The sequence below is a fragment of the Gymnoscopelus microlampas genome, assembly GCF_963454915.1.
Source record: "Gymnoscopelus microlampas genome assembly, chromosome: 6".
Lineage (NCBI taxonomy): Eukaryota > Metazoa > Chordata > Actinopteri > Myctophiformes > Myctophidae > Gymnoscopelus > Gymnoscopelus microlampas.
The window spans coordinates 43,703,272-43,720,087 of record NC_139943.1 but is presented as its reverse complement, the minus strand read 5'-3'; the positions used below and the strand labels follow the sequence as shown (position 1 = coordinate 43,720,087).

Below are 16,816 nucleotides of genomic sequence, written 5' to 3'. Positions count from 1 at the left end.
TAAGGGGAATTTAGCATCAATTGAGCACAAGATGACATTATAATGTTTATACCAGCAATGGTTCACTCTCTTTCCCTTCAAATTCAGTGGGGGTTATTTTCATTTAAAATATATTATATATATGACTAAAATTATGCTTTAATTGCTTGTCATGTGTGGTATACAAAATAGTATAGTACATTTTCTGTGCATCTTCTTCCACAAATAGGATTTTGTGTCCATAATACCATAATTTCTGGTAAATTGCATTCAAGATATTGTAATTTGTTCCCCCTTGAAATCTCCATTCACTTCAATTTTAAGTTTGGTCTAGGATTGGAAAAAAATACTTGTATTGTATTGTAATTTAATTCCACTCAATCAGGTCAAAACGTCCCTGTGAAAACTACACCTTGACCACACACAGCAACTTGACCACACACATGGTTTCACATGACTGTTCAGTCAGATTCACTGACATGTTTACTACAAAACAAACAAAGATGTAGTGAATGTTTCAGTGGACGTGTGGTTCTCAAAGTGGGGTCCAGTGACCACCAGGGGTCCTGGAGGGGGTTCCAGGGGTCCCCATGCATAATGTGTTAATATAGCATCTTTTACTCAAGTAAATTTTGAATTCCAAACTTTTACTTGTAACAGTCAGAGTATTTCTACATCGCAGTATTGATACTTTTACTTGAGTAAAAAATGTGAGTACTTTTTCCACCACTGACCACTGTAGTGGACAAAGAGAAGGCTGCACATCCCTCTGGTTGAGATCACAGCACACCTGTCCTGTCTGCTCCTCTCCTCCTCTCCTCTTGGTCACACAGTCTGGGAGGGACAGGCTGAGGAGGAGCACAATCTAATCTCACACTCGGTTGTCAACTTTTTAGGCAACTTTTTACGGACATAATATAAACGTATTTTTGAACACACATTTTTTTGGGTGTGTTCAAAAAGGACATTGTCGATCATTTAAAATCGGGTCGGGATTAAGAGTTCACTGCGTGACTGAAGGATAATTCTTGAAGACAACCTTGGATTTATTCGTTACTCGTTGACATAAAAAACAGATAGATTGCTTCATGTTTATTTCAAGGTAGTGTTACTGTTACTGAGGCGTTTATTGGTCATTTGTCAACGTGTCTTGAAGCCGATATCCTAATTTTCCAAGTCGCTGAAAGGAGGATCAACACTTTATTCCGAGAAGTGGATGTATGTAAGATAAAAAAAATCTTTATTTATAACGTATTTTTAAAAAAAAGGAGTGATCGGATTTCGAAATGTATATGTGAGAGTTTCCCCGATCCGAATTGATTTCGTTCGGACAAGGGGAGATCGTTCATGGAGTTTTTAAGCAGGACCCGCTAGGATGGACGTGGTAGATGAATCTGAAGCGCTACAGAGGTTTTTTGAAGGTAAGAACAAGTCTCATTTAGTTTCAACATAGTAGACTAATGATGGCTAATTAAAACGGAATATGAGTATTTTTTGTAGTATTGTTTATTATAGAATAGGCTAATTGGTTTGAACGCTATAGCAATGCAAACATTTTATGATTTCTAGCCCTGATACATGACTGTCATATCATGACAGTCATGGATGAACTTCAACCTGGTGTTTGCATTTCTTCCATTTATGGCTATACATCTACATAAACGTTCAGATTTCAAATATAAAGAGCTTACCCCATGGCCACGGATGTTACAATTATGTACGGGTCCTTGGAAGTACCCGTATCTTCCGTATTGTTCAATAAAAAGCATTTTAATCCGATTGGTGGCCATTTTATCCGTATTTTTGCCTACTCTTTCAACTACGTGACCCTATCGGTTGTAAGGTGTATTGCACTCTGACACATTATAACTCTATGAAAAAATGGCTACCAATCAGATTAAAATGCTTTGTATTGAACAATACGGAAGATACGGGCACTTCTGAGGAACCGTACATAAATGTAACATCTGTGGCCATGGGTTAATTACTTTATATTTGAAATTCTAACTTTAAAGTAGATGTATGGGTTGTAAATGGAGAAAGTGCAAACACCAGGTTGAAGTTCATCCATGACGGTCGTGACAGACGACCGTAGTGTGGCATTATGATTTTATGACTGGCAGTAGGCTACCTGCTGCTATTTCCCCTCTCTTTCACTGTGTTTGGCTGCTATTAGGTTACTTACAAAGGATGAAGTGTTTTTGATTAACAAACAAATTGAAATATAGGCTACACATTCTGCATACAGTCAGCTTTTGCCATATGTGTCACGGCTACTATCCTTTTAAATTGTTGCATTATGTTGCCTGAAGGCCTGTTATAGGCTATCATCACCAGGACAGGTGGTATAGCCTAGTTGTAAAAGTAAGCATGTCAGAGCTTGGGTTAATTTAATTGTGGATGGTGATTTTTATGAGGTCCCATGGCTTCTAGATAAAACATTTTTATTTCATGCATAAATAATGCTGTCTAAGTTGTCAGAGTCAGTTTTTTCTTTCTTTTCTTTTTTTTTACCCATCCATGTACTGTTTAAAAGTTAAAATACGAGGAGGCAGGGAGGTTGACGAGTGCAGGGAGCAAAAGTGATGGTGATGGCAAGCAGAGGTTGGAGGATGGAGTAATGGGGAATCCTGAGTGAAAACCAGTTGGAGGAGGGAGGCAAGGGGGCAGGGTGTAGGAATGCAAGCAAGTCAAGATAAATGGCGTGTTTTGTGAGGGTATAGCAGAGGCACAATGTGCGTAAGAGAAAATAACACTCCGTTTGATCTAAAATTGTGTTTAGTAAAACACAGATGTTGTCATGCATTGATTTCCAAATATAAAGCTTTTGGATATGAATGGAGGTCACTGAATTCATATTCATTATAGCTTGTGTCATTCTAGACATCTGGCATCTAGGAATGTATTGCTCACATTTATCACATGTTTCAGGGCTTTGTCGTGAACTCTCTGTGATTTAGACCCTTCACATCTCATTATTTAGTAGTTTCTCTTTTTTGAGAAAATTTATGTCAAGTGTTCAGGCAATGTCAAGTGCACATGAAAACACATTTGGTGGCTTATGTGTAATAAGTTATCTCTAGGGAGACTTAACACTTTATTATAGTATACACAGACTGTTGACTTGAATATACACAGCAATCTGTGACTGTCAAAGGTTCCTCGCCACTCTGACAGGAATTTAGAATGTTTACATTCTTGGTTTGGGAGTGAGGGAGAGATGTTCTTACTATTGGCTTAATTTCAGCCCCTATGTTTGGAAGTCAACTGGAGTAGAACAGGCGCCTGTAGAGACCACATCATTAATTTACAAATTCAACTTTTTGAGGTTTGGGGGAGCATGCTTTTGGTGAATTGTTGAGCCTACCCTCAATTTCAATTTCCAGATTATCTTTAACTTTTGAAGTCCACAGCTATTGTCTTTCCAATCCAGTGATATCAGCCCGTCTACATGTCACAGATCACTCATTTGCTTAGGTAATGAATAAAGTCCTCCACACAGAATTGAGGTTTGTGGAGCAGCCGCTGTAATGCATTCCTTGAATTTAAATATGACATAATTAGTGCTAGTGGCAATGGTGATTTGGCATTTTACGTGGAGAACATACACTCAAGCACGCACACAAACCAACACACACACACACACACACACACACACACACACACACACACACACACACACACACACACACACACACACACACACACACACTGAGTATCATATATTATTTACACACGTCACCAACCATGTTAACTGTGGTTTAATACGATTAGTGAAATATGTGTACGTTCAACCTAATGCACACTGTGCATTCCTGGCATAACCTCATCAGCCTTTAAAACACAAAGAGGTGAGACTGGTGTTTTTACTCTGGTCTTTCTCCTAACTCTCTCTCTCTCTGTCTGTCTCTCTCTCTGTCTTTCTCTCTCTCTCTCTCTCTCTCTCTCTCTCTCTCTCTCTCTCTCTCTCTCTCTCTCTCTCTCTCTCTCTCTCCCTCTCTCTCTCTCTCTCTCTCTCGCTCTCTCTGACTCCATTAGAATGACAGTGAGCAGACAGGGTGAGGAGGAGAGATAGTGCAGACCCATGGTGGTGGTGGTGGTGGTGGTGTGTGTGTGTGTGTGTGTGTGTGTGTGTGTGTGTGTGTGTGTGTGTGTGTGTGTGTGTGTGTGTGTGTGTGTGTGTGTGTGTGTGTGTGTGTGCGCGTGCGCGCGCGTGCGTGCGTGCGTGTGTGTGTGTGCGCGCGCGTGTGTGGGGGGGGGGGCAACGTGAGACGCCTCTGTTGAGAGAAACACAGCAAACCCCTGAAAACTTGACCTTTCCCTCTCTGGCACTCTTAGAGATATAGAACACACAAACCATCTTGCTTGCCAAGCGAGCACGCACATTTATCAAGACATCCAGATTCAAAGGATATCCAAGCAAAAACAACTATTTTTTAGTCATCTATAGTCAAGTTACAATTGCTGCCAAACATAAACTATGTGATGCACTCTCAGGACAAATTCAAGACATAAGGTAAAGTTAACATTTGACATAGAACTCAGACAAAATGACTGGCAATATGATTACTCATAGAATTAATTTTACGTCCAATAGATCAATGTTTACCAAGGACGTAGCTGAATTCTACAGCATTGAGTCACACAGTGGGACATTTCATTCATTCACGGTATCAAAACAATCACAAAGTATAAAGTCTATGAAAGTGGGTTGAGCGTTATTATTTTCTAATTGCTTTCGTGAATTTACAACACATCACACGTGTTACTGAATCTTCCCAGTAAGTTGCACTCTACTAGTACTTCTTATGAGGTCTTTGTTCCATCTTGGAAAACCAGGCTGATGATGCACATCAGTAGTGCTGTCGAGTCATTTGATTAACAGTTGTAGCAGTGCAGCCTTTTGTTATTGGAAGGTATTGTTTTTGGGCAGCCAGGCTTTACGAAACACCACCGGTTGGTTTTGTGTTTTCATCATCTCACTCCCATCAGTGCTGGCAGACAGCAGAGTAATTCTCGACCAAACAAACATTGTTTGTGGTTTAACTGGACGTCAGAGGCAGAAGGCTCGCCTTTTAAAATATAAGTTCCTCTCACGTGCCTGCAATACCCTAAAAGTAACTAGTAAACAAATGAACTCATACTCTGCAATTGTTGTTGGCGTCATAACATTGTCAGTAACACCATTAGGGCAGAAATGACGGTCAACTTAATTGGTTCATTACATTGTAGTGTTTTGGGGTGATTTGGCTCTCTGTCTCCTGTATGGCATGCCACAGGACAGCAGTGACAACCATTGGTGCTTTTGCATGTCACAATAACAACAGCAATGAATACAGATCAGTTTGCTTCACCCTGCATATTGTGGACAGAGCCTTGTTACTTTCTTTTGTTATAATGATCCAATAGCTGTGGGGGTCTGGGGGAGGTCTTCTTTATTGTTCATTGTAGACTCATTGCTGATTTTGGCATGTATAGGTCTACAAAACATATCACTAAGCTAGACAGGTAGACAGCCTGCACCTCTCCTCTTTTCTTCCTCTCCTCTCCTCATCCTCTCCTCTCCTCCTCCACATGCCGTCTCCCCCTTTTTTCTTCATCTCTCACTAACGTTCACTTGCTCTCTCGCTCGTTCAGCCTGCCTTTTTTTCTCCCTTCTTTGTCCAAACCTCTCTCCATACCCCAGCCCCTGCCCTGTCACTCCACTGCCCCTAATCTCCTGAGCCAGGTCTGCCGGGGCGGCCAGTGCTGGTGTGCGACAAGGGTTGTGTGTGGTAGCCTGGTACAGCCCTGTCTCATGACTGAAGACATAATCCACATTACAAAAGCACTCGCAAACCTTTCTCACTCACGCACACAATATACCTTTACACATATTCATGCACGCACGCATGCGCACACACACACACACACACACACACACACACACACACACACACACACACACACACACACACACACACACACACACACACACACACACACACACACGCACGCACGCACGCACGCACGCACGCACGCACGCACGCACGCACGCACGCACGCACGCACGCACGCACGCACACACACACACACACACACACACACACACCAACTCCCCTCTAACTTCCAAAGTGCGACTCTCAGGTCTGAGGGAGAAAACCTTTCAGCCAGAGTATAGGGAAACATGTGAAAACATTAGAAAGGAACTGTTCTTCTCATCTTCCGTTACAGGTGCTATCATCTTAAGGACATCAACATGCTTTGGCTACGTGCAGGTACTCTGCCCCCCAAACCGACCCCACCCCATCCCACCCTTCACCCCCAACCCCCTTCCCGCATCCCCTCGCTGTCCTCTCTGCTTCTTTGTATGTGATTTGTTTGTCTTTACCTGACAAGTGAATTCATTTTAATATTCTTCATCTGTTACGCGTGTTGTGCTACAGCGGTGCTCCTTGCCTTGCTTGTTCAGAGGGTCTTTCACTGTTTGACCTGACTTGAATTGGACACGTTTTTTCGTAAACATGACAGGCTCGATCAATCAGTTCCATCTATCAAACTCCTATGTTTGAGAGCTTCATTGTCAGTGGGAGATAGAGTTGAAGTTGTCATAGTTTATTGTTACTGTGTGGTTGTTATTGAGTGCATTCAAATGTCCATTTATGTATCATTACTGTATCATGCAAACAAGGGGGGCTGAGAAGTTTTTTCTTCAACATCTTATAAGATACTGTGCTTTTTTCATCAGTCAACATTGTTATCATATTTAAATCGATGACAATTACTCTTTTTTTCTTTATTCATTATTCATACATTCTCCAGTCATCTTCAGTCATTTTGTGCGAGGTCAAGGTGTGAAAGACCAGTTGTACATTTACGATAGGGTTATTTGAGAATGTTGTTAAGAATACTTGCAAACATACTGGTAATGACGATGGGGGATTTCAGAAAGATTTCTACTTTAAATCTCCCTGCAAATATTTTGGGAACTTGATTTGTTGTCAAATCAAAGAATAGGCAAATATCTGTTTACATTTAAGGGTACATTTGTGAATAGGTGTGTGTGTGCGTGTGTGCGTGCGTGCGTGCGTGTGTGTGTGTGTGTGTGTGTGTGCGTGTGTGCGTGCGTGCGTGCGTGCGTGCGTGCGTGCGTTGTGGTGGGAGTATATTTATGTGTTATGTGTATTCATCAAGTGCATTCTGGGTCATACCATTTGATAATCAAATGGACTTTGCCCCATCACTCTAAGTCTCATAGAGTACCACTCTGCGAGTGATTAATTATTAACACCTCTTTTACACACACGCGCACAGGCAGTGCACACTCGCACACTGACATGCACACGGGTGTGCACACGTACGCACTCGCACACACGCACACACACACATACAGTACACACACATACACACACAATGTCACCCAGAAGCACATTGTTTAAGAGGGTTGCATACGTACATCATGTATGTCCTAATTTCATTCAAGTTTAAGTGTCATTGTGATTAGTGTGAATCAGTTGCTTTAATTGATTTCCTGCTCAAAGGTCTGAAGCACATATTAGACTAACGGAAATTAAAGCAAACGAGGCACATTAGATAGAATTATAGGAGTCAATCTATTACAGTAATGGGTATTCACTCACTCACTCCTCTGTTTGTCTTTATCATAGATTATTACATTGTAGACAACTCGGGCATTGAAATGGTAGAATAACACACACCCACACACATGCACACGTACACACACACTGCCCTCTCAGCCCCCTAATCTCTCAAAAGGCCAGTCTGTATCGAAGTCAGACTGACAATCATCGCACTGTTCCCCTTCGAACACAGCTGGACACAACAGAACATAGAGGACGGGGATATTTACACATCCCAGCCCCCTGTCATCCTAACTCAACTTTGACTGATTTACAGTATTTAGTGGTTAAAGTTGCTTTAAGTTTCTGCCTATTGGCTAGGGATTAATTTAATTACTACATAATGATATGAGTGGTGTGCTGTCATTTTATTGAGTGTTCTTTCAACCATTAAAAAAGCTGTCAAGAATGTAATAATATTCCCTGCCATTTGTTAAACAGGACAAATTAAGTGATAACCGATGATTACCGTAGTTCCACATGTCAAGCAAAAAAGACAAGATATACACCTACCTAAAACAGAAATCAGAATTAGCTTAATTACAGCAACACAGTAACCTATGCTGTACAGAGTATATGCATCATCTATTCTCTTAACTACTTAACCCCAGCATCCGAATTGTGGGGAAAGCTTCCGCAGAAAATAGCTGATCAACAAGCTCACAACACGTTGATCTGCGATTTTTCAGCGAAAGCCTTCCTCACAATAACAGAAAACAGAAAATACACTAGCATAGAGCCCTGAGGAACTCCGCTCAACCGTATGGGGTTTAAGTGGTTAACCGTACTCTCTTGTTTTCACTTCCTGTACTACAGCACTTATTTAGGTTTCTCAATCATTTTGTGCGGATATTATTGTATTTTCTTTTGTTCCGCACTGCTGACTATTTTCCTCTCCCCCTCTATCCCTCTCTCCCTCCGGCCTCCATCCATCTCCCCTCCCCACTCTCCGCATCTCTCTATTTTTCGTTATCAGTCCTGCCAACCTAAATTTACTGCCCATTTGGGTGGGGTGCACATCTGGATCTCATTTAAGAGAAGCTATACTTCTCTTTTTCCATGGCTCTGGCATGCATTAAAAGACATTAACTGACTGTTTCTGTCCAAAGCCAGTGACTCAAGACAGCTAGTAGTTGAAGTCTGAAATATATATATATACACACTGAAAACGTATTACATGCAATGATAAAGTGCAATAATACAATAAACTTTGCATGAAGTGTTTTTATTTATTTTTTGTTGCTTGGTTTACATCTTATTTGATGCTTGATGCTTTTGCTAGCATGTTATCAAAATGAGGGCTTGGATGCTGTCAGTATGGTCAAACAAGATTGTTCCAGTGTCTGATAGAGAAAATAATCATCATCATACCAGAGACCACAATTCTTCATGTGGTTATTAGTGATTGATTGATTGATTGATTGATTGATTGATTGATTGATTGATTGATTGATTGACATTTTTAATCCCTTGGAGGATTCATTTCACCTCTATCTGTAGGGACAACAATGACAGTAAAGGCTACAGTGTGTAAACAAAAATGACCTAAAATAGATAAATAAATGTAATAAAGAACACAAGGCTTACAGACATCTACCGATGTTCGTTAAATACTTTTACAGCTGACGGGAAAAAAGTGTTAAAGCCTGGTGGCATCCACATGCATGTGACACTCTGAATGTACTTCTTAGACAATAATACTAAAGGATGCTAGGATGCACAATATATCCAGACAGAGACACCTTCTCTGAACGGTAGTGATGATAGGGACTACATCATTAGCAACGTAGACACTGAGGAATGATAAGCGTGATATCTTAATTGAGATTTTAAAGCAGAGAGCAAAGTTGGAGAGAGACAAAAAGAGCAAAAAATAGCATTTTCCCCCAATGGTAACACTGAAATTCTTGGCATTCCCAACTGAGTAGTTGCTTAATCTAGAGAGAGAGAGAGAGAGAGAGAGAGAGAGAGAGAGAGAGTGTCAGGGGCTGCCTGCCCACCCACTGTATACCTCATCTTGACCTTCTATCAACCCCCTTCACTCTGTTCCCATCTCTTCTCTTGCTCTTGTGGTTAGAGGCAAATCTCCCATTTGGGAATTACAACAATTGAATGGAATTGAATGTTTAGAGAACAACCATATTGTTTAATCATCAAAGGTGTACATGTAAAGGTCTCTGGTAAATTGGTACATGCTTTATTAAAACAAAACAAAAGAAAACAACAACAAACAAACAAAAAAATACCTATTATGTATTATGCATAAGAGTGAGTTCTACAAGCTACCAATTTTGGAGATTACAGGGGTCATGTGTTTGGGATTTGAGGAGCTTTGCCTGCAAAGGGGTGAAAATGGCACCGGGGTGCAGTGAGGAGAGAGAAGAGGATTAATGGTTAAATAAATTATGCTACACACCAAAAGCAAAACTCCTGAGTGTTAATTTAACTCTATGGGTAAATGTTTACACTTTGAGAGTTAAATTACAGGAACACTTAAGATTTTACTGCACATTTATAGTAAAGGAGAACCTTTTCCATTTGGGCACATGTTTGTGTTAATGATACATATTAATATATACTTCAAGTTATTCTTTAATACATTTTTGCAATTGTTTCAACAATGTTGAGAAACCAAAAAATGTACTTGTAAAATATGCACTTGTATATAATATGTAATGAATGAAATGTTGAATCTTGAAGTAAGGGGGTTGAAAGTGAAGAAGATGAGTTCAAGCTAGCAGTTACAACTGAGAGATTATTTCATTGAATAATTATCATTTGATTGAATACTTTTATTATACTTTTTTTTACTTTTAAGTATGAGTCATCTTACTATGAGATGACTCATAGTAAGAGTCATCTTGAATGCTTCCAGTGTCTATGTAACTAATTAGATGCACGGAAACAGTAGTCCTTGGTTGTACTGTAAAGTTGATTACTAATGCCTACTCAGACTGTTAGTCAAACCTCCTTGTTTAATTCAAGAGCATAGATTGAGCTCAGTTTGTTTTCTATAACCTTAATTCTGAAAGCATATCAGGCACATATAGTACAGAAGGTACCTTTACTTGAATAAATGTATTGGTACAAAATGACAGAGTATTCAGAGTAGACAAACAGATTATTACACAAGTATGGCTAATATATCAAAACAAAATGGACATAATCTTATTCTCTCAAATAAGCCGCTGTAACAGTTACGACATACTGTGAGTTAGTGTTGGCACTGGCTTGCTGTTGTTGGAATTGACGTGGATGGTTGGCATATGGTTCCCATTGCTAACTCCCAGAGCTCTCCACCTCTCCTCCATGTTTCCCCCGGACCCTTTCTTTATCGCAGGTCATGATATTACCAGTTCTCTGGAGCCAACCAACATCGACACCAGTATCCTGGAGGAGTACATCAGCAAAGAGGACGATAGCACTGACATGTCAGTAGGGACTCCAAACCAACACATCACAGTGCACCAAACCTCCCAATCAGATCATGTCGTTACAAAGGAATTTGTGTCTCTGATAAGGCTAATCCTCTCTCTCTCTCTCTCTCTCTCTCTTGCATTTTTTATTTTTTACAGCTGCTTCTCAGAGGTCCACAGTGGTCCAGGACCGAATTACTCATCTCCCCAACCAGGAGTTTCCTCCTCCGGGGGGCTGGTGTGTGGTGTGAGTCCCCCCATCCCACTGCGCCAAGGAGTCCCTCCATCCGGGCCCCCGAACTGTCAGAACCCTTACCCACCTGGGCCATCCCTTGGACTGCTCCGACATAACTACCCCTGCCTGGGGCAGCAGCAGCAGCAGCAGCAACAACAACAGCAACAGCAACAGCAACAACAACAACAACAACAACAACAACAACAACAACAACAACAACAACAGCAACAGCAACAGCAACAACAACAACAACAGCAACAACAGGGTCACATCAAGCCTGAGCACAGGGGCCATTACGCTCCAGGGTGAGCTGAGAGAAGCCTCTTAAAAATAGTAGCATTATTATAATAAAAATATACAAAATATACTGAATCTATTTTATATGTATTTAATTGAGCCACCAGGTGGTCCCACCCTGCAAAGTCCTGAGTCTTAATTTAACAAACAATGTAAAAATGGAACCAATGCACTTACATTTTATTTTTGTATTTTTTGGATGCTTGACCAAGAGGGCAAGATATACAGTATGACCCAATTCTGAGTTGCGAGGCACTGCTGCAGTAGCTGTAAAAGTGTTAGTGATTCATCATATAACCCGAGCATGTTCCTTCAAGGCAGCATCATCATATAAAAGCAACTTTGAAATGTTCTTTTTTTGTTTTGTTATCATTACTACTAAGAAATTTGGTAAACCACTTGGGTGACGCAGAATTTATTTCCCATTGTGCATCGAAACCAAACACACGCCCTACTGCAGGTCCATGATGCAACCAAGCCTTTGATTAAACTTCACCGAGACAAATAAAGTCTTGGCTGACCAAGATGGAAGGGAGACTCATATCAGAAACAGAGTCAAATTACACCATGTCAAAAATACACACACTCACACAATCTTGGTTTGAAGAGCTATACGTGTCCGAAAAAAATTCTTCTTTAAATATACAAAACAAAAATTGAGAGAACTTAGGAAAAAATATCGGTGTGCTTAGGTGGACACTGACAAACTTCAGCATGAAGCTATTGCAAAGAATTCTATCAATTGAACGTTTGTTTTCATTTGATAAGGCTGTAACAAAAAAATCTTATCATTATCCATTTTCTTAGGACACTACCTGAATCGCCCCCAGACTCCAGTTCAGAGCCCTACTCTCCCCAGCAAGTGAATGGTAAGTAACTGACCAGCAGAGACAGACAGACAGACAGACAGACAGACAGACAGACAGACAAAAGGAGAGAGAGGAATAAAGAAAAGGAGCGAGGGGGAAGGTAGAAGGAGTGAGAGAAAGAAAGAAAAACAGAGCCAAGAAACGAAGAAAGAGGGAGAGAACAGGAGGGAGAGAGAGAGAGAGAGAGAGAGAGAGAGAGAGAGAGAGAGAGAGAGAGAGAGAGAGAGAGGAGGGAGAGCACACAACAAACAGAAATGGTTAGTGCGGGCTATATCTTGTAGACTGCAACCCCTGGCAGACATTGAGTCAGGGAAACTCATATACTGACCGTATGGGTTGCACAGGGGAGCAGAGATATGGATTAAACAAAGTAAGAAGTAAAAGAATGGGTTGAGCGGGAGAGACACAAAAACATGGAGGATCTTCGCACAGGTAGGTGTGCCCATGGCTTTGTCCATCCTTCCAAGCCTGCTCTCTCTGCTCAAATCAATACCTGTTACTCATCACTAAGGGACATTTGAATAGACAGAGCATAGAGACCAAGAGAAATTGAGTTAATGTGTAAATAAATTGATACATTCAAACATTCAGTACAGCACTTACCTGTCATTTATTAATCTTCATTCAGACATTAACAAATGTAGATGTGTATTAATAATACACTCAGAATTTGTATAGAGGAGTTACACCTGTCACTTATTTATTAATCTACTGTATCATTTCCATAATTGCCCTGGAAATAGAATTTCATCAAATAAATTCAGTTCCTTTGAACTCAGAATCGAGGTCTTGTTTTTAAACGCATGATAAATGGAGTCACAGTGTGCTTGGCTTTGTCTCAACATTCCGACACAAGTCGAACTGTCCTCAAAATCACTGTGTGTACGTCTTGTACTGCTCCCACACACCTGCGTTGGTCTAGCAGCCCATTAGTGAAGAAGGTGTGGGATTGTTTTATCTGATCGGCATTACTCCAGGCGGAAACAATAGAAAACACCATTAGCCAAGGGTGGAGGAAACGGGAACAAGCTGCTTAAAATAATGAAATGCAAATGCAATAGATTGGTAGGATTAGAAGAGCTGAAAGGTCTTCTTATGTCTTCTTGTTTGTGCGAGTAGACATATTTGCAAGCAAAATGAATAGCTAAACACACTGGATATAGTGAGTACACATCTGGATGTAACGGGAACCCATGTGAAGCCCCAGGTGTGATAATATACAGTATTTTGATACTTTGGCAGACACATGCACTAAACAAAAAGTACACATTGTGTTTAGTGGGAGTAGGAAAAAGGAAATAACAGTTCAAATCATGTGTACGGCTTTGTGAGCATCAATAATAATTGCGTGAAATAATAAAACATTGAATTGTTGTATTTTTGTAGACCCTCACATGCTCAGGACCATGACACCTGAGAACATGTGTCACATGACTCCCCCGCCGCTCCTTCCACCGCATGGACACTATCCCAGCATGCACCGGGACATGTACCTCAAGCCGGAGCCCATGATCTCGCAGTACTCCATCGGCCCGGCTCCCGGCAGCAGTGGAGACATGCAGCAGCAGCAAACACAGATGCTTCATCAGCTGCTGCAACATCCTCAGGGACAGGAGTGAGTGATAAACACACAGAAGGGATAGAGCAGTGGTTCTTTTTCGTACCAAGGACCCCCAAATTGATATGTATGTGGCCGCGGACCCCCACCTGAAAATATGTTGTGCCAGGGACCCCCATAAGCAAAGATTTGTGTTAAAAATGTTGGCCTTTAAAAAATATATATTTAAAGATTTGCACACACTTTCAAGATTTGTCAAAAAAAAGCAGATCTACAAGCTCATAGCGCTATGAGCTTGTATATCTGCTATTTTTGAATAGCCAAAGTATAAAATATGGATAAAGGGGTTAAAATTATTGTGACGCTTTATTAACAAATTTTGCTGGGGACCCCCTGGTATCCCCCCAAGGACCCTGGGGGTCACCGGACCCCACTTTGAGAACCAATGGGATAGAGGGATGGAGGGATGAAGTAGAACAGGTGCGACAAATGGTGGAGTGAGAGAAGTAAAGTCTATGGAAACTCACACAGGCCTAACTGCATGCAGAGACAAAGAAACAAGACGCAATGGGAGCGATTGAGTGAAGGGGGAGAGAAGAGAGGGAGAAGGATGGGAGGGACTGGGGTAGGGAAATATGTGAGAGCGGGGAGCAAGGAGGGCCATGTGAGGCCCGTAACGCGCAGTAAATTAACAGTCAGGATTGCGCATAATATACGGTAAACATCAACCCTTTGAGAAAAACTATAAATTTGCTTTGCTCCATATCAATCCATCAAACAAATCCATATGTTTGATGGGAAAACAACTGCAGCCATGTTGTTCTCCTACTGTGAATGTGTGTGGTCCATTATGTGCCAACGTTTTCGGCTGTTGACGTTGTGTTTCTCTTTGTGCAGTGGAATCCCTGGTCACCAGGCCAAGAAGCGGAAGCACTCAGAGTCTCCCAACAGTACGCTCAATTCCCAAATCCTCACAGGTATCATCAAACAAGAACCAGGTAGGCAGGCATCTTTCTTTCTCCTCGTCTTTCCTCACCTGCTCTCCGTCTCACTCTTATCTGCTCTCACCCGCCCTTAACCTCTGGAGAAATACCACCAAATTAACAGTACCCCACCTACGCCCTCTCACGGGAACGAGTTACAGACTTTTGCGAACATTCTTCTTTGAAGTGACTGACAGGCCTGACATTATCCTCCACCTTATACACTAATTTCTTGGATGCCGTTTCAGGTTTAATGCAGGACGCAGACAACAGCTACTTGGACCCAAACTACCAGTGTATTAAGTGGCAGCCACACCAGCAGAACAAGTGGACGCCATTGTATGACGTCAACTGCAAAGAACTGTGGGTGGAAATGTATTTCAGCATGTCTAATAGATCTCAATCTATGAGTATTGTCTTGACAGTAACTTAGCTCAGAGAGAAGAAAGCCCTCAACATAGAGGCAATAGCAAGAGAGTGCTAAAAGAGGGGTAAACGGATAATTCCGCAAACTACAGAGGGAGGGAGGGAGGGAGTGGAGAGGGAATGGAGGGATTGTAGATGTCTACAAATTCCTCCGAGGTGAGCTGTGCGGGGGAGGGTTTCGGTTTGGAAAGAGAACGTGGGGAGTAGGAGAGGGAGAGGGTTGGTGGGGCGACTGGGCAAGTGTGTGTATGGAGAAATTAGCGAACGCCTCTTTGTACAATGCCAAAGAGACCTAAGATTAGGGGGTAAACCTGAACTCATAGAACCTACCCAATGGTTTATTGCCATCACCACCTGGTTGGTCACCACGGTTTGAAGCAACGCCATGCCCACTTATGGGTTCAGAGGTTTTTATTGCACTCAAATCCATCAGCCATCAGTGGGGTATTCAGAAGGTCCTAGTACTGGTGTTCTTAAGTCAGAGACTCCCCCTGGTGTTAGGCATTGAAACTGCATTAGCCTAATATTCTTCCCATATCTTGCCTCAGTTGCATTCATTTTCCAATAACTGACAGCCTAGAGGAGCATTCAAACTTTTCCCACTCATCATTATGTCCGTCTTGACGATCTGTAGGCCAATGCCCACCTACCGTGTGGACGCTGACAAGGGCTTCAACTTCTCCTTGTCTGACGACGCCTTTGTCTGCCAAAAGAAGAACCACTTCCAGGTCACAGTGTACATCGGCATGCTGGGAGATCCCAAGTACATCAAGACCAGTGAAGGTCTGCAGCCCATTGACTGCTTCTATCTAAAGCTAAATGGAGTCAAGGTAAGGCAAAGGGAAGCAGTATTAGTGACATCTACAGTTGTCACTAATGCTAGTACTCGGTCTGCCTTTATGATCCTCAGCTCAGTACCTTAAAGGGTGAGTTCACCCTCAAAATTACTTTTTTCTTTCAATTACTCACCCCATGAAGTCTTGAATTCATGGAGATTTCCTTGTTTTTGTCGCATTCCTCATCCAATATTCCAATGTTTGATGAATTGAAGTAAATAGGAGGCCAGGCTTAACAAGAGCAATACTGTATTTAAAACATTCGCTTACAACCTGGACAGTAGTAGTAGTTCTCCTTCTCCCAGTGATTACACTGAGTTGTTTAGGAGTTTATATACATTATTTTTAATATAGTTTTGCCATGGCCTCCTATTTACTTCAATTCATCAAATATTGGAACATCATGGCTCAGGAATCCGACAAAAACTAAACAATCTTCATGAATTCAAGGCTTCATGGTGTGAGTAATTGATAGAAATTAATCTGATTAATCTCAGCCATCCTAAAAGTGATTGTGGTCTACCTTGTCTTCCAGTTGGAGGCCATGAACCAGTCCATCAATGTGGAACAATCCCAGTCAGACCGCAGCAAGAGACCC

General features: G+C 41.5%; 2 protein-coding genes across 2 annotated transcripts in view; both read left to right on the top strand.

Annotated features, from left to right (window-relative positions):
* tmem258 (transmembrane protein 258) overlaps positions 1–16,816 on the top strand; it is a 151,477-nt gene that overhangs the window by 120,675 nt on the left and 13,986 nt on the right. The window lies entirely within an intron of this gene.
* myrf (myelin regulatory factor) overlaps positions 1,315–16,816 on the top strand; it is a 24,736-nt gene continuing 9,234 nt past the window's right edge. The window contains exons 1-9 of the mRNA XM_084059825.1: positions 1,315–1,400; positions 10,939–11,029; positions 11,174–11,554; positions 12,354–12,415; positions 13,802–14,030; positions 14,871–14,971; positions 15,205–15,319; positions 16,017–16,212; positions 16,754–16,816. The exon at positions 16,754–16,816 is cut by the window's right edge and continues 14 nt beyond it. Coding sequence (XP_083915951.1) covers positions 1,355–1,400; positions 10,939–11,029; positions 11,174–11,554; positions 12,354–12,415; positions 13,802–14,030; positions 14,871–14,971; positions 15,205–15,319; positions 16,017–16,212; positions 16,754–16,816 — 1,284 coding nt within the window. The 5' untranslated portion in view covers positions 1,315–1,354. The remainder of the gene's footprint in view (positions 1,401–10,938; positions 11,030–11,173; positions 11,555–12,353; positions 12,416–13,801; positions 14,031–14,870; positions 14,972–15,204; positions 15,320–16,016; positions 16,213–16,753) is intronic.